General features: G+C 40.5%; 1 protein-coding gene across 3 annotated transcripts in view; it reads left to right on the forward strand.

Annotated features, from left to right (window-relative positions):
- GNPAT (glyceronephosphate O-acyltransferase) overlaps positions 1-23,326 on the forward strand; it is a 34,707-nt gene that overhangs the window by 1,941 nt on the left and 9,440 nt on the right. Inside the window, exons 2-10 of one of the 3 annotated variants that reach the window (XM_030935520.1) lie at positions 7,488-7,670; positions 13,477-13,564; positions 15,762-15,938; positions 17,982-18,111; positions 20,562-20,689; positions 20,980-21,055; positions 21,282-21,433; positions 21,544-21,674; positions 22,946-23,169. In XM_030935520.1, coding sequence (XP_030791380.1) covers positions 15,828-15,938; positions 17,982-18,111; positions 20,562-20,689; positions 20,980-21,055; positions 21,282-21,433; positions 21,544-21,674; positions 22,946-23,169 — 952 coding nt within the window. In that variant the 5' untranslated portion in view covers positions 7,488-7,670; positions 13,477-13,564; positions 15,762-15,827. The remainder of the gene's footprint in view (positions 1-7,487; positions 7,671-13,476; positions 13,565-15,761; positions 15,939-17,981; positions 18,112-20,561; positions 20,690-20,979; positions 21,056-21,281; positions 21,434-21,543; positions 21,675-22,945; positions 23,170-23,326) is intronic. The other 2 variants (XM_010374052.2, XM_030935519.1) reach the window with 2 other exon arrangements.

A 23,326-nucleotide genomic window follows, 5' to 3' on the forward strand; every position in this document is an offset into this window, starting at 1 on the left:
AGGCTCTGCCTTTAAGGGCACAAGAAGTCATAAAAGTAAACAAATAATTACAGTTAAGTAGGATAAGGGCAATGATTGCAGCATGCATAGCATGTTGTGGGAGTGACAAGAAGGGGCACCTGACCAGTTTGGGTACTTGGAGAAGGTTTCTAAGAAAAGGTGACATCTGAGCGGATCTTCCTTTTTTTTTTTTGAGACAGTCTTGCTCTGTTGCCAGGCTGGAGAACAGTGGCTCAATCCTGGTTCACTGCAACCTCCGTCTCCGGGGCTCAAGCAATTCTCCTGCCTCAGCCTCCCGAGTGGCTGGGATTTTAGGCACACGCCACCACGCCCTGCTAATGTTTGTATTTTTAGTATAGACAAGGACTCACTGTGTCGGCCAGACTGGTCTTGAACTCCTGACCTCAAGTGATCTACTCACCTCACAAAGTGCTGGAATTACAGGCATGAGCCACTGTGCCTGGCCTGAGCTGAGTTTTTGAGCTGTGAATGGCAGATGAGGGAGAGGAAAACTGTCCTAGACATTGATGTAAGAAAACTATTCCCTTGCATATTTGGGGTTAGAATTAGTTAGTTAGGTTTGGGTGGAAGAAAGGAGACATGAGAAACAAGGAAGTAGGCAGATGATATTTCCTAAAGAAATTTTTTGTGTCGTGTTTACATATCCTTGGGGATAAAATCGTAACTTTATGGGTGATCTTAATGTTACATATGTATGTGTGTGTATACACATATGTGTATACATAAAAATAAATATGTTTATTTGTTGTTTTTTTTTTTTTTGAGATGGTGTCTCACTCTGTCACCCAGGCTAGAGTGTAATGGCACGATCTTGGCTCACTGCAACCTTCACCTCCAGGGTTCAAGAGATTCTCCTGCCTCAGCATCCCAAGTAGCTGGGATTACAGCTGCCTGCTACCACACCTGGCTAATTTTTGTATTTTTAGTAGAGAAGGGGTTTCACCATGTTGGCCAGGCTGGTCTCAAACTCATGGCCTCAAGTGATCCACCTGCCTTGGCCTCCCAAAACACATTTATATTTTTGAAAGTCTGAGAAGACTACTAGGTTTCTGGTGTGATTATCTGTATAGGTAACCTGTCTTGCCTAAGTAGAGATTGTAGGAAGAGAATCAGGTTGGGGAGGGAATCTGATACATAAAAGTGGTGATCAGTTAGAATGCTATTGCAGTAATCCAGAGAAGTAATGAAACCTGGAGTAAGGCAGTAACAGTGAGCCCGGGAAGAAGGGAAACTGATGAATTTGTGTGATATTTAGGACAGTAAATCATCAGCCTTTGGAACCATTTGAATGTCGTGGCTAAGGAAGAGAGCGTAATCTGAAGTTCACTTGGGTTTCTACGATTTGGCAACTGGGCAGATGATGATGCCTTTCATTGATAGGAAATATGGGGAGAGGAGCAGGTTTAGTCAGGGTAATAGAATTCAGTTTGGGGTGTGTTCCGTTTGTGATGTAAGAGAGAAATATAATGATTTTTAACTTGTGGCTTATCATGTTATGGGCCAAATACATTCCATGGTATTTGGGAGAGATCCAAGTAGAGTTAGAAATATGGTGCCAGAGCAAGAGAGGGGGTCTGGCCTAAATGTATAGATTTTTCAGCAAGTAGTTTGTATCTATAGCCATTGGTGAGCCTGAAATCATTCAGCAAGACCCTAGAATGAAAAGAAGACCGAGGATGGGTAACTCCTGGTGTGCCATAATCCAGATGATGACTTCCTGTTAAAGTCCAAGTGAAAGATCCAGATGCCTTACAGTATCCCACAAGCTATTGCTCTGACTTTACTAATCTTCTTGTTCACCTGTGCTTTAGCCATCCTGGCCTTCTGTTTCTCAGTCAGTAAGCATGCTCTTCCCTCAGAATGCTCATACTCCCTTCTGTGTGGCATGCTGTGTTTTCTCAGAAGTTTTATTGCTAGCTGGGCTGGGCACGGTGGCTCACACCTGTAATCCCAGCACTTTGGGAGGCTGAAGTGGGTGGATCACCTGAGGTCGGGAGTTCGTTACCAGCCTGACCAACATGGAGAAACCCCATCTCTACTAAAAACACAAAATTAGCTGGACGTGGTGGTGCATGCCTGTAATCCCAGCTACTCAGGAGGCTGAGGCAGGAGAATCGCTTGAACTCGGGAGGCAGAGGTTGCGATGAACTGAGATCGTGCCATTGTACTCCAGCCTGGGCAACAAGAGTGAAACTCCATCTCAAAAAAAATAAATTAAGTATTAAATTATATAAATTTATAATTAAATAAATCCTGTTTTTAAAAATGGTAATAAATACTGAAAACTTAGCATTTTCTCATTATTATACTGTTACCCGTGCTCTTGAGATTGTCTATCGTGCTGGAAGGTGGAGATCCTATATAACTGTGTGCTACTGCTCATTTCTTCTCAGTTTTGCATTTGCTGGGGTCAGATTGGTAGCTTTAAATCTGCCCTGGTGGGAGCGTATATCTCACAAAAATTGACAAATGCTGTAACTCAGAGCTCTCCCATATCAAGTGTTAAATGGTTAAACATTGACCAACATACTACTGGTGGTATCACTAAATGAATTTACCTTGTTTATTTGTTGTCTGTCTTTCCATAAGGACATGTAGGCTCTCAGTGCAGTCCCTGCCTTCCTTGTTCGTGCTGTATTCACAGCCTATAAAACAGTGCCTGGTACACTGTGAGCTCTCTGTTGAATGAATGGATCCTCCAGAGCAATTAAAAGGAAGGTACAAGAAAGGCCTATTTCACTAGCAATAGGGAGAGGCCTGCCCTACTCTAAGTAAGATGGGGGGAGAGATAGTTCCCCTAAGGCTTACTTGGGTTCTTCTTTGTGTTATGTTCCTGAGTGAGTAGCCATGTAAATTTACTTAATGATAGTAAAAAATTCTCAAGCATGGTATAGGGAAGGCCAGTTAATGAGCAGGAACACTCAACCCTAGCTGCACATAGGAATCACTTGGAGTATTTTAAAAAAAGAATTCTGACAGCTAAGCAGCACTCACAGACCAAATTAATCAAAAATCTCTAGAGGTGGAACCTGGATATCAGTATTTATTTTGAAGTGCCCCCAGGTTATTTTAATGTGCAGCCTGAGTTAAAAACCACTGGATCCGTCCGGGCGTGGTGGCTCACATCTGTAATCCCAGCACTTTGGGAGGCTGAGGCAGGTGGATCACGAGGTCAGGAGATTGAGACCATCCTGGCTAACATGGTGAACCCCGTCTCTACTAAAAATGCAAAAAATTAGCCAGGCATGGTGGCGGGTACCTGTAGTCCCAGCCGCTCGGGAGGCTGAGGCAGGAGAATGGTGTGAACCTGGGAGGCAGAGCTTGTAATGAGCCAAGATTGTGCCACTGCACTCCAGCCTGGGCAACAGAGCAAGACTCCGTCTCAAAAAAAAAAAAAAACACAGAAAAAAACACTAGATTCGACATTGGGTAAGAGCCAGAATGGGGAGAGAGTTGAGCCTTATCCTGTGAATACCGAGGAGCCATCATCGACAGGGTTCAAAAAGTGACTTCAGGCCGGGCGCGGTGGCTCAAGCCTGTAATCCCAGCACTTTGGGAGGCCGAGACGGGCGGATCACGAGGTCAGGAGATCGAGACCATCCTGGCTAACACGGTGAAACCCCGTCTCTACTAAAAAATACAAAAAAAAAAAAATTAGCCGGGCGAGGTGGCGGGCGCCTGTAGTCCCAGCTACTCGGGAGGCTGAGGCAGGAGAATGGCGTGAACTCGGGAGGCGGAGCTTGCAGTGAGCTGAGATCCGGCCACAGCACTCCAGCCTGGGCGGCAGAGCGAGACTCCGTCTCAAAAAAAAAAAAAAAGTGACTTCATTCTGTAATTTATTTTTTCATTCTACAGTGACATGATTTCCTACTAGAAACTGGGAGTACAGAAATGTGTAAGACACCTTATCTACCAGATAAGAAGTTCACAGTCTTGTAAGGGAGGCACCAAATACAAGTTTAATGAAGGGTTTTAGAGACCATCTTGAAAATCCAATTATTGAGGGCTCAGTAAAGACTGAAAGGAAAGGATGACCTATTCAATCTAGGTAAAGGGGAGAAGCAGAATATGGGACACAGAAGAGGTAACACAAGCTCTGGTTTATGGCTAAATATTTCCCAGGTGAACAGTGTGGAAGGAGCATTTGTAAGTGCTCCTCTCAATAACTGGTACCACTGTCCACCTTGTTCTTCATAAAAGAGACTATCTCTCTCTTGATCACCACTGTATCCTCAGCACATACTACAGTGTCAAGCACATAGGCATTCAAATATTTGAGAATGAATCCTATTCTGTAGAGGGAGCAACTTGAACAAATATCTGGGAACACAGTTTGTTTAGGGAACTGCAGGTCATGACATAGCTGGACTGTTGGATTAAGAGGAATGGTCATGAGGCAGGAGGTGGGGGTCATGAAGAGCCTGGGGTCATATGCTAAGACAGGTGGACTTGATGTAAATCCACCTTGCAAGTAACAGAACCATGGAAGGATTGTAGATGATCATATTTGGCAAGCTTTTTCAAAGTATACATGCCTGCTAGTTTCCCTTAGGGGTTTTTATCCTGAAGACTCCCTCGCTCCCATACATGTCTATGTTTATGTACGGTTGATCTTTGAACAACATGGGAGTTAGGGGCACCAAACCTCTGCACAGTTGAAAATCCACAAATAACTTTTGACTCTCCAAAAATTTCATTAGTAATAATCTACTGTTGACCTAGCTGATAACATAAGCAATTCATTAATGTTTATTTTATGTGTTATGTGTATTATGTACTGTATTCTTAATAAAGTATGCTAGAGAAAAGAAAATGTTACTAAGAAAATCATAAGGAAGAGAAAATATATTTACTGTTCATCAAGTGGGAGTGGATCGTCATTAATCCACTTCATCCTCGTCACTTCACATTGAGTACGCTGGTGAGGAGGAGGTGGAGGAAGAGGAGGGGTTGGATTTACCCTCTCAGGAGTGGCAGAAGCAGAAAATCCTTATATAGGCCAGGCATGGTGGTTCACGCCTGTAATCCAGTGCTTTGGGAGGCTGAGGTAGAAAGATAATTTGAGCTCAGGAGTTTGAGACCAGCTTGGGCAACATAGTGAGACCCGCATCTCTATTGAAAAAAATTTTTAATTTAAAAATCCTCGTGTAAGTGGACCTGTGCAGTTCAAATGTGTGTTAAGGGTCAACTATATATACATATATACACACACACAAACACAGAGTCATATGATGCATAACAGTGTTTTACTCAATATATGATGGTGGTTCCATAAGATTATAATATTGTATTTTTACTGTATCTTTTTTCGTGTTTCTTTGTGTAAATACGTACCATTGTGTTACAGTTGCTTATAGCATTCAATACAGTAACATGCTGTACAGTTTGTAACCTAGGAGCAATAGGCTAACCACTATACCATCTAGCCTGGGTATGTAGTAGGCTATACCATCTGAGTTTGTGTAAACACACTCTATGATGTTTGCACAATGATGAAATTGCCTACCAATGCATTTCTCAGAGTGTCTCTCTATTGTTAGGCAGTGCATGACTGTATGTGTGTATACGTATATCCCCAGCTGATTCTGATCCTTTTCTCCTTCCACTCCCAGGACCACTAAATGGGAGGTTCTTGTTTTTAAGCCCTAAAATGATATAATGGTAGTTGGCTGCAGTCTATAGAGCTCAAACTGATACAACTATATATTTATTAATGAGAAATGTGGGATTTGAGAGTTTTCCAGCCTTATAAGCAAGAGCATTTAATATATTACAAGGATTGCAACTTTACATGAGAACTTCAACAGTGAAAAGACCTTTCCTTCATATAGTCTCTCTATATATGGACATAAATATGTTCATGTTTGCATGTTTCACCTGCCACCCTTTTATAAACTCCTCATAAATGCTATTTGCTTCCACTTATATTCTTAGGCCAAATTGTGGTCTCAGTTAACATTCTGTATTTTCTTCTAGTACCTCACATTTGGTCTTTCAGTTACTGAGTTCACTTATTGACCAATTTTGCTGTATTCCAAATACAACCAGATGTTGGAAATACAAAGAGGAAATAAACTTTCCTATCTTCAAGATAATTTCATTCTAGTAGGGAGACAGACATGCAAACAATTACAGTGTTGTCGGATACATACCATAATAGATGTAGATAGTAGGAAAAGAAGTGACAGGGAAAATATGAGTGATTCCATCCAGGACTCTGGGAGAGATTTCATAGAAGAGTGGTGCCTAAGCCTCTAAAGCATTTAGAATGCTGCCTAACACTTTAGTGTTAGCACATATTACAAGTGTCCTGACTCTTTGTAAGCAGTTATATGTGTTAGCTATAATTATTATCATTACTACTACTTTTGCAGAAAAGTACTTTTTAAAAAATTAACAATTCAGAAGTCATTGGTAGCCTTGTAAAGAGCAGTTTCAGGGGCTAATTGGTTAGAAGCTGAATGGCAGGGGCTGAGTAAGAAATAAAAAATTTGTCACAGGCCAGGCACAATAGCTCACACCTGTAATCTCAGCACTTTGGGAGGCCAAGGTAGGAGGATTGCTTGAGCCAGGAGTTTGAGACCAGCCTGGGCAACAGAGCAAGACTGTACCTCATTATTATTATTATTATTGTTATTATTATTATTATTTTATTTTGTAGAGATGGGGTCTTGAATGCCTGGCTTCAAGCAGTCCTCCTGCATCAGCCTCCCAAAGTGCTGGAATTAACGTGCATGAGCCACCATGCCCAGCCAAGACTCTGTCTCTACAAAAAAAAAATTAAGAATTAGCTGGGCTTGGTGGTATGCATTTGTAATCCTAGCTACTCGAGAGGCTGAGGCAGGAGGGAGGATTGCTTTAGGAGTTCAAGGCTGTAGTGAGCTATATAATGGTGTCACTGTACTCCAGCCTGAGCAAGAGAATGAGATCTTGTCTCAAAAAAAAAAAAAAAAAGAAGAAGAAGAAGAAAAGAAAGTTTTCACAGCAATGTACTGCTCAATAGTACCTTATTGGAGCACTTGTTTCTTGAGTGATTTTTCCTTTTGTTTGCACCCATACGGTTTTTTATTTTATATAATTTGGGTTTCAAATGTATGTTTTAATGTAATTTTAAAAGCTAAGCAGAGGCAAACGAAACAAGTTTGTCAGTGTGGCAGATGAAGCCATGTAAAGTTGACCAGATTACTCCAGGGCTTAATGTCTCATCTTTGCTGTCTTCATTAAATTTCCCAAAGAGGTACTGGCAATGGTAGCAATCAGAAATGTAATAAAATATTATGATAAGTCAGTATCAATTTATTGATCCTAATTTTCTTTACATCTCTTTTTCTTACTATGTGAAAATCTAACATCAGAACACTCTGCTCCTTTTCATATGTCAAAGATGAAGCCTTACCAATGTAGTCTTTAATCTGTCCTGACTTATTTTACAGTATGTGCTCATAACTTTCTTGCCTTATCCACAGAAGGAGCTCAAAAAGTGGGATGAGTTTGAAGATATTTTAGAAGAGAGGAGGCATGTCAGTGACTTGAAATTTGCAATGAAATGCTACACACCTCTTGTCTATAAGGGAATTACTCCATGTAAACCAACTGATATTAAATGTAGTGTTCTCAGTTCTGAAGAGATTCATTATGTCATTAAACAGGTAAGTGGTTCCCTCTTCAACCATGGCCAGATTTGTTCATTGTCAGCAAGTTCTAGATTCTATAATTTATTTTGCTATCTTTAATATATCCTTTTAGGCTGAGCTGTATTCATCACATTTATCAAATACTTATCGTATCCATGTGTGTTAGCCTTTTGCTGAACACTGGACTAGAAGTCTAACAGTGAGCAAGTTGAGCATAAGTGAAATATGATACGAGACATGCTAGTAGTGGAAGCCCAGTGTGCAGGGGTGCTAATTAATTATAGGGGCAACTCATTTGGTGTAGGGAGTCAAGGAAGTGATTTTTTTTAATGAGGCCTAAAAGATAATTAGAGATTTTGCAGGTGAATTAGGGAAAGAGTATTCAAGCCAAACAAATAACTTATTCCTGTGGTTTTCAAACCTCCACATTAGCATTACCCGGGGAGCTTTTCAAAATCCCCATATCATCCCCATGCCAATTAAATAAAATGTCAGGGAAGGAATATCAGTAGTTTTTAAAGAAGCCCAGGTGATTCCAAAGTATAGCAAAGTTTGGGAGCCACTGGCTTGTTTTAAGGACTGAAGCCGTGAAAAGACTTGTACTTTTCTCTTGGAGAAGCTTTCAGTTTTCTCTGGTAGGAGATAGGTTGAGCCTATTCCATTAAGTGCATCCAATTTTCCTCATCAATTAGATGCTAACAACAGTGGTTCTCAACACTGGCTTCCCCTTAGAATCACCTGTAGGACTTTTGCAGAAAGTTTACTTTCACTGTACTGAAACTAGTTCAGTATGACTAGACCAAAGAGCAAAGAAGGGATAATAATAAGAAATAAGCCTAGAGAGGTAAGAAGGGTCGTGTTGTGAAGGACGTTGTAAACCGCGCTGGGTTGCATTTTATCCTAGTACAATGCAAAGATGTTGAAAGGTTTCAAGATAGAGTGTGACACGATCGGCTAATGTTTTAGAAAAACCATCTGCTAAAACTAGACAGGAAGTCTGCTTGTGATGCTCTTGGAATAATCCCTTTGTGCAGTCATAGTTGCCTAGACTAGGGAGTGGTTGTAGAAACAGAGAAATGCACAGATGTAAGGGATTTGAGAGGTGGGGTCTACTTTATTTATGACCAGTTGGGTGTAGGAATGGAAGGAAAAGAAAGAATCAAGGATGATAAACCCGTTCACTGAAACAGGGAACTTAAGAGGGAACCAGTTTGGGAGGGAAACTTAAGTTCTGTTCTAGCTGTGTGATTTGAAGACATCATAATGAAGGTATTTGGCGGGCAGGAGCTTCCTGATCGCTAGCCCTCCATGTCATATAACCCAGGTGCTCATATGGTCATAGGCCCACAGGTGGATAAATGAATGTGTTGCAGCCATTACTGACCAGGGGCTTGGTCCCGCCCACATCCTCTCGTTCATAGCTTTGGGAGTATGGCATTGAATGACTGGCCTCGTTTTTGCTAGCAGCAATCTCCTGTTTCTCCTGCCCCCATTTTTTTCCTGGTCCGAAAAGAAAATATTCCTCTTTCCTAAGAACTCCTCTAAGGAATATGCTCTCTCCTTTTTTTTTTTTTTTCTTTTGGTCCTCTATAAATGTCTTAAAGGAAAACAAGCATGCATGCAACTAGTGTGTTTTTGTAAGGAGAGTGAACTCATTCAGAATTGCAGTATTCTTGCTTGATGTTGGTTACCAAAGAATGTTAACATTTAGCGCTGCCTCTTTATTCATGTAGACTGTGGCTCACTCTCATCTTCCCTGTAGACAGAACTGACTCCGTTCATGTTTAAGGCCTCTCCCTGACTTTGCCTGTTACCTCCAGTTTTTTTTTGAGACAGAGTCTCGCTCTGTCACCGAGGCTGCAGTGCAGTGGCACCATCTCGGCTCACTGCAAGCTCTGCCTCCTGGGTTCATGCCATTCTCCCGCTTCAGCCTCCTAAGTAGCTGGGACTACAGGCTTTAAATTTACCTCTCATGCTCTAAGGCTGACCTGTAGAGATCTTGCTTTTTTAACTTTTAACTGGAGTTTAATCAGGTTTGTGGCCTTGGGAACGTTTTTAATCTCTGCTCTCTCTTTTCTCGATTTGGATATATGAGCTATGCTCCTGATCCTTTGTTTTTATTGGCCTTACATACCCTGGGGAAGCTATCAGTTTTATCCAGTTGGGCCTATTTCATAAGTGAAGTCAAGTTTCCTCATCAATTAGATGCTAACAACAGCAGTTCTTTCTTATGGAAGCACTTGGAGAACTTTTGCAAAAGTTACTATATTATCCACTAGGAGCTAAACTCCATGAAGGCAAGAATTCCTGTCTCTTTTTTCACTGTGGTATTCCCAGTGCCTAACACATAGTAGACATTCAATCAATATTTGTCGAATTAGTGAATTTTTAAAATTGAGGAATTTTTAAAATTGAGGCCATAGTCCCATCTACAGAGATTCTGATTTAACTGGTCTGGGATAGGACCCAGGCATCTCTCTCTCTTTCTTCTACCTTTTTTTTTTTTTTTTTTTTTTTACGAAGTCTCACTCTTGTCCCCAGGCTGGAGTGCAATGGCACAATCTTGGCTCACTGCAACCTCTGCCTCCCGGGTTCAGGCGGTTCTCCTGCCTCAGCCTCTCGAGTAGCTGGGATTACAGGTGCCTGCCACCACGCCCAGCTAATTTTTTTACTTTTAGTAGAGTAGAGACAGGGTTTCACCATGTTGGCCAGGCTGGCCTCGAACTCCTTACCTCAGGTGATCCGCCCACCTTGGCCTCCCAAAGTGCTGGGATTACAGGTGTGAGCCACCACGCCCAGCCTTTCTGCTGCCTTTTTTTTAAAGCTCCTCAATAATTCTAATGCACACCCAGGTTAATTGTTACCAATTTAAAAGATCTTATTCAGGCCAGTGTTTCTCTGACTTGGCTGTGCTGCTGAGAAAAATCACATAAACTAGGTAGATTGGAATCGTACAAATTCATGATTAGGCAGCACAACTGGGCCTTCCATATTCCCCAGTAATTCTGTTTCCCTAGTGAATTGTTTTTCATTCTCCAAAATGACAGTTTTAGCAGCCCCACTCTCCTTGAACTTCCAGCCCTGCCTCCTCCTCTTACTCTCAGCAGATGGTTTTTCTTCCTGTGTCACAAAGAAAAAAAAAATTTTTTTTTTTTGAGACAGAGTCTCACTCTGTCACCCAGGCTGGAGTGCAGTGGCGTGATCTCAGCTCACTGAAAGCTCTGCCTCCCAGGTTCATGCCATTCTCCTGCCTCAACCTCCCGAGTAGCTGGGACTACAGGCGCCCGCCACCTCGCTCGGCTAGTTTTTTTTGTATTTTTAGTAGAGACGAGGTTTCACTGTGTTATTCAGGATGGTCTCGATCTCCTGACATCGTGATCCGCCCGCCTCGGCCTCCCAAAATGCTGGGATTACAGGTGTGAGCCACTGCCCCCAACCACAAAGAAAATTTAAACTATTCGTGCTCTCTCAACTTCCTGTGATCAAATCTACCAATTTACCTTCATCTAGTACTCATTATTTTCTCCTGTTAAAATAGAAGGAACCCCTTCTCCTGTTTGAGTTTAGTCCCTACCCTATTCTTTTGTTCTGAATTCCACCCCCTCCCTCATCCTCAGGAACTTTGCTGTCCTATCGCTTTGTATTTCTTCAACTACTTCTTTGTTAGCTCTTCTCCCATCAGCATTTAGCATATTTACTTCTCTCCCAGCTTAAATAGACCTACATCCTTTAGCCCCATGCCTTCTCTAGTTACTGCCCATCTCTTTCTTCCCCTACCTCTACCTCTCTCCTCCTCTTTTAAGAAATTGATGGGGGGTTTTTTGTTTTGTTTTATTCTTTAGAGACAGGATCTCTCTGTCACCCAGGCTAGAGTACAGTGACATGATCATAGCTCACTGTAACCTTGAACTCCTGGGCTCAAGCAGTCTTCCTGCCCCAGCCTCCTAAGTAGCTTGGACCACAGACATGTGCCAACATGCCCAGCTGTTTTTGTTTTGTTTTTTAAAATTTTTTGTAGAGACAGGATCTCGCCATGTTGCCCAGGCTGGTCTTGAACTCCTGGACTCAAAGGATCCTCCCGCCTCGGCCTCCTAAAGTACTGGGATTATAGGTTTGAGCCACTGTACCTGGCTCAAAATTGGCCACATTGTCCATGCTTACCATCACACTTCCTAACCCTTCATTTACTACTCAACTTGCTGGAATCTGGTTTCTCATCCACTGTCATGGCTCTTTCTGAGGTTGTAAATGACTTCCTTATGGGTAAATTCTACCTGTTTCAAAGCTGTCATAGCCTTTGGCTCTTGCTCCTTCTCCTTTCTTTCCATGATACCATACCATCACCCTAAGCCCCGTATCTTTTTAATCATTCCTCACTTGCTTTTATGGGGGCTTTTCCTTTGCCTGTCTCTTTAAATGATGGAATTCATCAGGATGTTATTCCAGCCTCTGGTTTTATTCTACCCAGTCACTGGGCAGTTTTAGTAATTGCCAGAATTTTAAGTACCTTCCTTATGCTGACATCTCCCTATTATAATAAATCATAACATAATAAGAACATAGATAAATAATATCTATTCCTTCAGCCCAGATCTCTTTTGAGTTTCATGTGTCTGTTTTTATATGTCTACTAGAATATCCTCTTGGAAATTCCAAAGCACCTGAAGTTCAAGATGTCTAAGTCAAACTCTTTACCCCTCCCACCCCTACCCCTGAGCCAGGTGTCTAGAGATATTACCTCCTACCCGCACCCAGTTTTCCCTGTCTCCAGGAATGGCCCCTCCATGCACTGGTTGACCATACCACCACAAATCTGGATGCCATCTTCAGCTTCTTGCTTTTCTTTCATATGCTGTCAGTCACTAAGACTGCTGATTTGCTCTCCTAAATGTCGCTTTCTGTCTATGTATTTCTACCTCTGCTGCCACCTAACTCAATCTGCCTTTATCTCACACAGAATACAGTAGTAACCATTGAAGGGGTCTTAGCCAAGGAAAGATGTGATTACTTTTGCATTTAAGAGATGGCTCAAGTTTATAATGTGGAGAGGAGACTGAAGAGTCAGAAAAATGAGACAAGGAGTTAGTTATAAGACTATTGCTCATCTGTTGAGTCTTATATTAGATTTCTATGAAGGTGTATCTTCTGGGCAAATGAAAAGCCTGATTGCACAGAATAAGAGGTCAGGTTGTCCTCTGCTCTGCTCCAATCATGGAGAAAGCATTTCCTTCAAGCAAGCCAGCCTGTTCACCTGTGTTGTTGATCTGTTCATTTCATTCTAATTCGCAAGGGTCTTGTCTTTCCTACCCATCAGCCCTTTCCACTGGCTCAAGCTGGCACGAGGATTTTCCATCTAGGGGAAAGTCCTCCCTTGGCCATGTATTCTGCCTTATTTCCCTCTTTCCCTACTTTTCCTGCTTCTCAGAAGAGTGGGTACATGTGGTGTCTTCCTTTTCCATTCGGGTCCCAATTGTAGCAGATTGCTGAAGCTTATCTAGTAAAGGTTACCATGGATCTCCAAGGGGCCCATTCATCTCCACGTTGTCTTTTGCTGTGTCTTTTATTGTTAGACACTCTTCTTCAGGATCATCTTACCTTGAATTCTGTGACATCTGGTTTTATTCTGTGACATCTCATGTTAGATGTTCCTCATTGATCTCTTTCATAAGTTCTTCTGTCTGCCCCTTCATCCCTCTTACCAGTCCCTTGATTCCTCCATTTTCCCTTGGTTCTGCCCTCTGCCTATCCAGCCGTTGTTAGGATTATCTGAGTAGCTGTTTCACCAACGTCCTTAATTCTCCTTTGTAATCTTTCCTTCCAGACTGACCAGGAAAAAAAGCAGCCTGGAATCTGCCAGCTCACCTTCTCTGTTCCTATAACCAGGTGTCTGGCTGCTCCTGGGAGAGTGGGTGAGTTATACAGATCCACATTCTGCAGCCTCAGGATCCCTTCTTCCATCTGTGCCTTTTAGTCCAGTCTCAGAGACAAGACACCTGCTTTCCTGGTCACAGCTAGCCACACTCCTGTGGTCTGGAAGCCATCCGGTCCAGCTTCTTCTGAGACCTTTGGCATGCACCTGCTACTTTTCCTCTATCTTCAGCCTTTCTCTCAGGGAATTCTATTTGGTCTATAAACAGGTCTGAGGCTTTAACACCACCGAGCTGTATACTTAAAAATGGTTAAAATGGTATATTTTATGTTATGTGTATTTTAATGCATTTTTTTCTTTTTTTTGGGGGGGGGGGTGGGGGGAGACAGAGTCTCGTTCTGTCACCCAGGCTGGAGGCAGTGGCTCAGTCTCAGCTCACTGCAAGCTCCGCCTCCCAGGTTCACATCATTCTCCTGTTTCAGCCTCCTGTAGCTGGGACTACAGGCGCCCGCCACCACGCCCGGCTAATTTTTTTTCCTATTTTTTAGTAGAGACGGGGTTTCACCGTTTTAGCCAGGATGGTCTCGATCTCCTGACCTCGTGATCCACCTGCCTCAGTCTCCCAAAGTGCTGGGATTACAGGCATGAGCCACCGCGCCCAGCCAACACAATTTTTTTAAAGTGGAATGCTAATTAGTAAAAACAAAAAAAACAGGTCCAGGACTTTTGCATCTTGGGAGAACATTTTTTGCTTTAATTCATATCCTCCCTCTACTTCTCATTCAAACTTTCTCATTATTCTGTGGCCAGTGTCTTAGTTCCTCAGCAGTTCATTTAGTCTTCAGTCCATTCAGTATGAGTTCTCTTCTGACTATATTTTTAAACGTTTTTTCTGTTTTTGGTACGATCACTGTTTCAGGTAACCTCTGAGTAAAACAAGGAACACAGGTAAGAGGAAAGAGTTTATCCCAGTTCCTCACTGTTAGCCCTGTTGAACTGAGCCCCCTAAAAGATAGGATATGCAGCAAGATAGAGATGGTGGTTGCACAACGTTTGTGAATGTACAAAATACCACTGAATTGTTCACTTTAAAATGATTAATTTGCCTGGGCGCAGTGGCTCACGCCTGTAATCCCAGCACTTTGGGAGTTTGAGGCGGGTGGATCACCTGAGGTCGGGAGTTCAAGACCACCCTGACCAACATGGAGAAACCCCGTCTCTACTAAAAATACAAAATTAGCCAAGCATGGTGGCACATGCGTGTAATCCCAGCTACTCGGGAGGCTAAGGCAGGAGAATCGCTTGAACCTGGGAAGCGGAGGTTGCGGTGAGCCGAGATCGCACCATTGTACTCCAGCCTGGGCAATAAGAGCGAAACTCTGTCTCAGAAAAAAAAAAGATTAATTTTATAGTGTGTGAATTTAACTTCAGTGAAAAAAAAGGATAAGATACTTCTTCACTACCTGTAATTGGGGTGCCAACACCCATCCTCTGAGCTTCTGAGCTCATCCTAAAGCAATGCACTCTCCTTTGGGAAGCATAAGGATTACTTATTCTGCAGACTTCATTTCAAAGTGCTTGTTTGGGGGACAATGAAAATGGGCAAATCAGGGCTTCCTCAAGGATAGAAACTGACTGTCAGGCCCTTGACAGTCCTAGCACACAGCAAACATTTTGTTTCTTTACAAAAGATCTAGAGGACAATGTGAATAAAATAAGTTCCATTTTGAGATCCTTTATTTCACTATCCTTTGATAGTTTGGGGCTTTGTGTGCCCGTGACTTGATAGATCTGATGTAGTCTGAGTCAGTAATTTCAATGTGATCCTGTATATTACCTTGTAATAGCATTGAGCCAGCTGGTGGAGCGCTGCAGTAAAACACTGAGAGAAGCCACTATTTGCTAGGACACTAGACGATGGGCAGCAACTTACTTTAGAGAGTTTGGATGTAAACTTATTAACAAACCAAATGGAAAGGTGAAGTGTTTTCTTCACTCTAAAATGCTATCCTAGAAAGCCATTTTTCTGTTGATTTCTGGCCTTTAACCTTCTTTAAATAGGCTCATTTATCTACTATGACTAGGTTGGGAAGTTGTATCAATTTAAATTAGGAAGACCCTATATTTGAGTTATAGAAGATTAATTCATTTGGAACTAGTCATACTGGTTTGAGTAAAGCTTTCTCTCTTTTTGTTGTTGTTGTTAGAAATTATTCCTGCTTTTCCTTTCCTTTTAGCTTTCCAAGGAATCCCTTCAATCTGTGGATGTCCTCCGAGAGGAAGTTAGTGAGATTTTAGATGAAATGAGTCACAAACTGCGTCTTGGAGCCATTCGGTTTTTTGCCTTCACCCTGAGCAAAATATTTAAACAAATTTTCTCAAAGGTGTGTGTAAATGAAGAAGGTATTCAGAAAGTGAGTATTGATTGTTTAAAAAGAAAGTATCATCTTAAAATTAAACACACAAAAAAAACAGTCTTTTTCAACCCCTCACAATTTAATCAACTCAAGGACAGCTCACTTGGTCCATCAAAAGCCTAGGGCCTAATCATCAGGCCTCCAGTCTAGGCAGAAGAGGATGTGCATCTCTGAAGGTTGTTTTCTGTTTTTGGTTTCCCTTTAACTGCAGACCTACAGGCTTCAGACTAACTTAAAACTTATAGATTAACTTAATGTCAGATATTCAGTAATGTTACAAAAGAAATGCAAAGAATTCCTGTATATACTTCACCTAGATTCCCTTACAGCATTTCCTTTATCCTTTTTCTAATACTCTGCTGTGTTTTTCCTGTAATTAAGGACATTATCTTATGGTACAAGTATCAAAATAAGGAAATTAACATTGATCTAATACTAGTAATACAGTCCCGACTCATATTTCACCAGTTGTCCCGGTCGTGTCCTGTCTAGCCAAAGACAATCCTAGCTCATGTGTTGCACTAGAAATCCTAGAAAGTGTTCAGCTTTCTTCTTTATCCACTTCTATATTAGACTCTTTTAATCTAAAATAATTCCTTAGTATTTGTATTTGTGTTTCATGATAATTTTTTTTTTTAAAGAACAGGCTAATTATTTTGAAGTGTGAAATGGTTTGAATTTGAGTATTTGAGTGATGTTATCTCAGTATTAGGCTCGGGTTGTGTACCTTTGCTAGGAATACCCTGGAAGCGATGCATTCTTCTCAGTGGGTCGTATCAGCAGCGCATGGTGCCTGTTGGTTTCATTACTGGGGATGTTTCACTTCCATCAGTTGGTTATGGTTATGACTGCCAGGTTTCTCTGCTGTAAAGTTATTATTTTTTCCCTTTATAATTAATGAATATCTTCATTAATTACATAGTGAAAAGATACTTTGAGAATGGCTAAATATCCTGTTTTGCATCATACTTTACCCCACTCATTTTTGCACCCACTGATGATTTTTACCAAAATTAGTTATTATGTTAATAATAATTGCCAAATGATGACTTTTCTAATTTCATAAAGAACTTTCCTTATGGAGATTATTTTTACTTGTTTTTTGTTTTTTTTTTTTTCCTCCTAGGAAAGCTCTTAACTTCACTTGCCTTCCTCCTCATGCCTTTTAATATTTTGTTTTAATTCAGTCATTTACTTTCCTGTCAAATATTTCCTCTTCCTCCTGACTGTTTTCGAGACTGTTGACTTCTACCCTGAATCTGTCAGAGACTGTTACAGTGTTTGGGACCAAGGGTGTTGGTGAGCCATGTCTTAAGTGATGATCACAGATTACCTGGCCTCTGTTACATTTAGATTTCAAAAAAGCAGATAACACATGGATACCAGTGAATCTTGAGGTTGATGGCCTGAGGAATATATTTGGAAACTCAAATTATCCCTCCCAGCCACATGACACCCATTCACCCTGGCAGTGAGTCCAACACATAGAGAAATATCATTCTTCTCACCTTGTCCTATGAATTTGTAGATTGTTTTTTAATCTCTCCAAGAGAAGCTTTGTTTTCTCGTACTACAATCAATCAATTCAATACAGTGGTTAACAGTTGGCTTTTTAAGTCAGACTGACTTGGGTTCCATTCACAGCTTACCATTTATTGGATGCATGACCATTTTACAAACAAGTAAGCTAAGGCTTAAACCTTGTTAATTAGTGGTATTAGACACAGCACGTAAGATAGCTGTACATAAAATAATGCTAATATAGTGCCCAACTAATATGTGTTAACGATCATCACTGTTACCATTATTCTGACCCATAAAAATTTACGTTTTTAATATTCTTGCGTTATGTGAAATTGTTTAACTAGAAACAGTACTTTTACCTTATCAGAGCAAATCATTTATGTGTATTGTAGGAAGGCAGAAAAAGAGGATGGGTATTCCCTGTATACATAGACTTACTCTTCCGTTTTCTGATTTGAGATGTGATTTGATAACATGACAACTGAAGTTATTCAAAATGTAACATTTACTTTCAAGCTACAAAGAGCCATCCAGGAGCATCCTGTTGTTCTGCTACCTAGTCATCGAAGTTACATTGACTTCCTGATGTTGTCTTTTATTCTATACAACTATGATTTGCCTGTGCCAGTTATAGCAGCAGGAATGGGTACGTATTGGTTTTCTATTTTTTTAACTGTAAAAATTAAAAAGTTCACTGGCATATTCTAGCAGTACTGAGGTATTTGAAGATGATGATGAAAATAGCCTCTCCTCCCTTCTTCCAGTCCTAGCACTGAACAACTTGAATTACGTCCTTTGTCCTGTGCTTTACTATGCCTGAACAGACTTCTGCAGTTCATGCACACAGGGTTCTTTAGTGTAGGCTTAAAAAATGAGACTGTACTACTTACAGGTATTACCTGCCTTTTGCTTTTTTTATTTGAGAATGTATTAATGGCTACCTCTCTAGGCAATAAATAGATCTAACTTTTTTAAGTTTATTTTTAATTGTGATAAAATACATATAATATCAAATTTACCATCTAAGTCATCTTCAAAAATACAGTTCAGTGGCATTAAGTACATTTACATTGTTATGCAGCTATCAACACCTTCCATCTCCAGAACTCTTCATCTTGCAAAACTGAAATGGTACCCATTAAACACACTTCCCATTCTACCCTCCCCCTGACTCTGGGCAGTCAGCATTCTACTTTCTGTCTCTATGAACTTAACTACTCTAGATATTTTATAGAAGTGAAATCATACAGTACTTGTCCTTTCGTGACTGGCATATTTCACTTAACAGAATGCCCTCAAGGTTCATCCATGTTGCAGCATGTGTCAGAATTTCCTTCCTTTTTGAAGTTGGAAACGCATCTGCTCAAGACCCTGCTCTCCATTTTTTTACATATATACCAAAAATGGTATATATAGAATTGCTGGGTCTTGTGGTAATTTTTTTTCATTTTTTGAGGAACCACCATACTGTCTTCCGTAGCAGCTGCACCGTTTTACATTCCCACCAACAGTGCACAAGAGTTCCAGTTTTTCTACATCCTTGCCAACACCTGTTATTTTCTGATATATTTTATAATAATTTTAATGAGTGTGAAGTGGTATCTCATTGTAGTTTTGATTTTCATTTCCCTAATGATTAGTGATGCTGAGCATCTTTTTCGTGTGCTTATTGGCCATTTGTATATCTTTGGGGAAATGTCTATTCAAGAACTTTGCCTATTTTTTAATTAGGTTGTTTGGGGGTTTTTTAGTTGAGTTGTAGGAATTGTTTCTACATCCTGGATATTTACCCCTTATCAGACAGATGATTTGCTAATATTGTCTTCCATTTCATGGGTTACCTTTTCACTCTGTTGATTGTGTTCTTTGATGCATGGAAGTTTTTAGTTTTGATATAGTCCAATTGATCTATTTGTTTCTTTGGTTCCCGGTGCTTTTGGTATCAGATCCAAGAAATCATTGCCAAATCCAAGGTCATGAAGCTTTTCCCTTATGTTTTCTCCTAAGAGTTCTATGGTTTCAGGTCTTAAATTAAGGTCTTTGGTTTTTTTGAATTAATTTTTATATGTGGTATAAGTTAAGGGTCCAACTTCATGTCTAACATTAATTTTAATAGCTGTATAATATTCAGCAATGTGGATATTTCATAATTTAGTAGTTTTGCTATTATAAACAATATCATAATATATTTGTATATTAGTGCTTTTATTCCTGTAAGATCGATTCCCAAAAGTAGGATTGCCAAGGCATGTAAGTTGTTTATCCACTCCTTTTTAGGGTAGCCAGGAAAGCCGGGATTCAAGTATACACCTTTGTTAATAAATGCAGTGAATGGTAAGGTTAAAACTGCCAAGAACTTAAGCACTTTAAAAGCATTTTCATCTGAACAAACTTGTGAGGAAGTTATTTGAAAATTAGGGGAAATGAAGAGAAAGACTATTTTAAAACTGCTGGTAGCAATCTTCCTTTCTTACAAGATTTGCCTTATTTAATCTCTTCCAACAAAAGTAGGTTGATATTTTTACCTGATAGGAGAAAGATGAGAGCTGGTTTGGCCTGGCTGTCCAGAGCATGTAGGGCACATATTGGTCTGTTGTCAGGCTCAGCAGCATGACTGACTAAAGAAATTGACATCGTGTCGTTGTGATGTTGCTCTGCTGTTGCTCGTGGTCTCTAGCTGACCTACTTTTAAATGGAGTGGTATATGGAGAAGCGAAAGGTAACCTCCCAGTGAGCACCTGCCCCACAGAATCCCCTCTTTTCTATAATTCTATTAGATATCTCTTATGCTTTTTAATGTCAAAGTATAATAATATCATAGGGGTATCTTACATTTATGAAATCTTTCTTAATAATGTTTGAGTTTAGGCCAGGCACCGTGGCTTATGCCTATAATCCCAGTACTTTGGGAGGCCGAGGCAGGAGGACTACTTGAGGCCAGGAAGTTTGCGACCAGCCTGGCCAGCATAGCAAGACCCTGTCTCATAAAATAAAACAATAAAACAGAAATGAAAAATAAGAATGTTTAAGTTTTAGATCTTTATAGACGATTTCAAGATCAAGATCTGCAAATAAATATTGTCCCCTCTTTTTTAGACTTCCTGGGAATGAAAATGGTTGGTGAGCTGCTACGAATGTCGGGTGCCTTTTTCATGCGGCGTACCTTTGGTGGCAATAAACTCTACTGGGCTGTGTTCTCTGAATACGTAAAAACTATGTTACGGGTAAATGCAAATAATTCCCAAGTACTCTTAAGCCATATTTTCTTCACTGATGTTTGCTCATTTAAACTCTTAACTTCTGAATAGAACACTTAGCTATTTCGCTTTCCCTCAAGAACTGTTCATAACCGCAGCAGTTGGTTTAATCTGTGTGACTCTCTTGTTTAATTTTCACTGTAAGCTGTGTTTGTTCAGGAAGCTTGGGAGGGAGCTTGGGAAAAGGAATCAAAAGAAGCATTTATCGTTTTGAGAGTAGGCAATGGGTTTGTGTTTTGTTTGTTTTCTCTTTAAAGAATGGTTATGCTCCTGTTGAATTTTTCCTCGAAGGGACAAGAAGCCGCTCTGCCAAGACATTGACTCCTAAATTTGGTAGGTCACTACAGATTAAAAGGAAAAATACAAACCCAAAGACATCAGCTGCTACATACAACTTGACACTTTATTTAACAAGATATTCTTTTCAAGTGTAAATGTGTAACTGTTGATATTTACGGGATTAGTGTATAATGTATGCTTTTAGTATTTTCTGTTTATATGCCCATGTTTGCTGTGCTCTTCAATATGTTGATGAAGCATTTCTCCCCGTGTTTTGCAGGTCTTCTGAATATTGTGATGGAGCCATTTTTTAAAAGAGAAGTTTTTGATACCTACCTTGTCCCAATTAGTATCAGTTATGATAAGATCTTGGAAGAAACTCTTTATGTGTATGAACTTCTAGGGGTTCCTAAACCAAAAGAATCGACAACTGTACGTGAGCTTGATTTTAGCCTAATTGAGAGAATGTGCTGACTGACACATCAACTAATTTCTAAATTTACCGCTTTTTGTTTTCTTTCCCCCTATTATGGTATTATTAGGGGTTGTTGAAAGCCAGAAGGATTCTCTCTGAAAATTTTGGAAGCATCCATGTGTACTTTGGAGATCCTGTGTCACTTCGATCTTTGGCAGCTGGGAGAATGAGTCGGAGCTCATATAACTTGGTTCCAAGGTGTGACCTGTGTTTTAATAACTGTCTTAGAAATGAGGATTAAAATCCAAAGGTGTGATTTGCAATTCTGGAGTTGACCACTTCTCTTGGTTTATTTAAGATCACAGAGAAAATGATCAGAAATGCTGTTATCATTCCGTTTTCATCAGTGGAAACCTTCAGTTAATGAAGAATTATGTATTTGTCCCAAAAAGTGATGAGCTGTAAGACATGTATGTCAAATATGCAAAATCAGACCATGATCATGTTTCTCAAGGGAACTAAAGTGGGAAGAAATAATGCCATTATTAACAAGGATATGTGCAGGAATTGTTGAGCACTATTGGTAGGCTAGCCAAAGTATGCACTATTATTTTTGACCCTAGAAAGGATTGCATAATGGTAATGAATGGGAGTGAGTCCTTAGTCTCAAGAAGGTTATAGTTTTATGGGCAAGAAAATATATTAGGTTCTTTCAGGATACACAACACAGATATACTATGAGTTTTCTTAATTAAGAGAAATATACCTGGACAAGTAAGAGAGACAAACCATCTGCCCCTCCAGGCCTCATGTGCTTGCAACATCATTTGCAACTTATCTGTAGCTTCAGCAGTTTCCCAGCAGCTACATTAGTCATCACAGAAGCTTATGTTAGTTTTTTTCCTGCCACAGGCTTTCTCTCTTTAGATCTCAAATTGGGTTGGCAAGTTATTACCTAGTACAGGGCACCCTTACTGGCTGCATCTTTCTCATTAAGCCACCTGTGTGGCAGTTTTTAGGTCATGTGTATGTCTCTGCTCCAGTCAGCTCTGTGTAGGCCTTATCGTACTATTCAAAGTGTGGTAATCCATGCATGAAGTCAGACAAACTGAATGGCGCCCATTCAGTATAAAATAGTTATTATATAATCTGATAAGTGTGTTCCACAACGGAGATACATTCAGTGCACTACGGATTCTGAAAAGACAGTAATTCAGTCTACTGGGGCAGGCATCCATTCTCAGAGAAATGATGTATCCTATTTAGGAAGCAACAAAAGTTGTTTCCCTGGAACCAGGACTAATAGGACCCTGGACCCCTTCAGTATTTTTATCACCTCTCAAGAGCCTATTCCAGAAATGTATGGTCAGATTACACCATAGTAAAGCAAAGGAATACTGTTTGCACCTGACCTGAGAGAATTCAGTTGGCAAAAAGTATGAGAAGCCTTCTAAAAGGTTAGTCTTTTTCCATCCGCATTTGTCTAAGTAGCAGAACTGTAATTTGTTGCTCTGTGCTCTTCCTTTTAGATACATTCCTCAGAAGCAGTCCGAGGACATGCATGCCTTTGTCACTGAAGTTGCCTACAAAATGGAGCTTCTGCAAGTTGAAAACATGGTTTTGAGCCCCTGGACCCTAATAGTTGCTGTTCTGCTTCAGAACCGGCCATCCATGGACTTTGATGCTCTGGTGGAAAAGACTTTATGGCTAAAAGGCTTAACCCAGGCATTTGGAGGGTTTCTCATTTGGCCCGGTATGTAGGTAGGACATATGTGTTGAGAATGCTTGCTTAATTTGGAAGAGTTATAACCTGGACCTGAAAAATCTATAGAGGACTTGAGCAAAGGATTGCTCAGAAAAATAAAGGACAGGCCAGGTGCAGTGGTTCACACCTGTAACCCCAACACTTT

This window comes from Rhinopithecus roxellana, chromosome 8, assembly GCF_007565055.1.
Source record: "Rhinopithecus roxellana isolate Shanxi Qingling chromosome 8, ASM756505v1, whole genome shotgun sequence".
Classification (NCBI taxonomy): Eukaryota; Metazoa; Chordata; class Mammalia; order Primates; family Cercopithecidae; genus Rhinopithecus; species Rhinopithecus roxellana.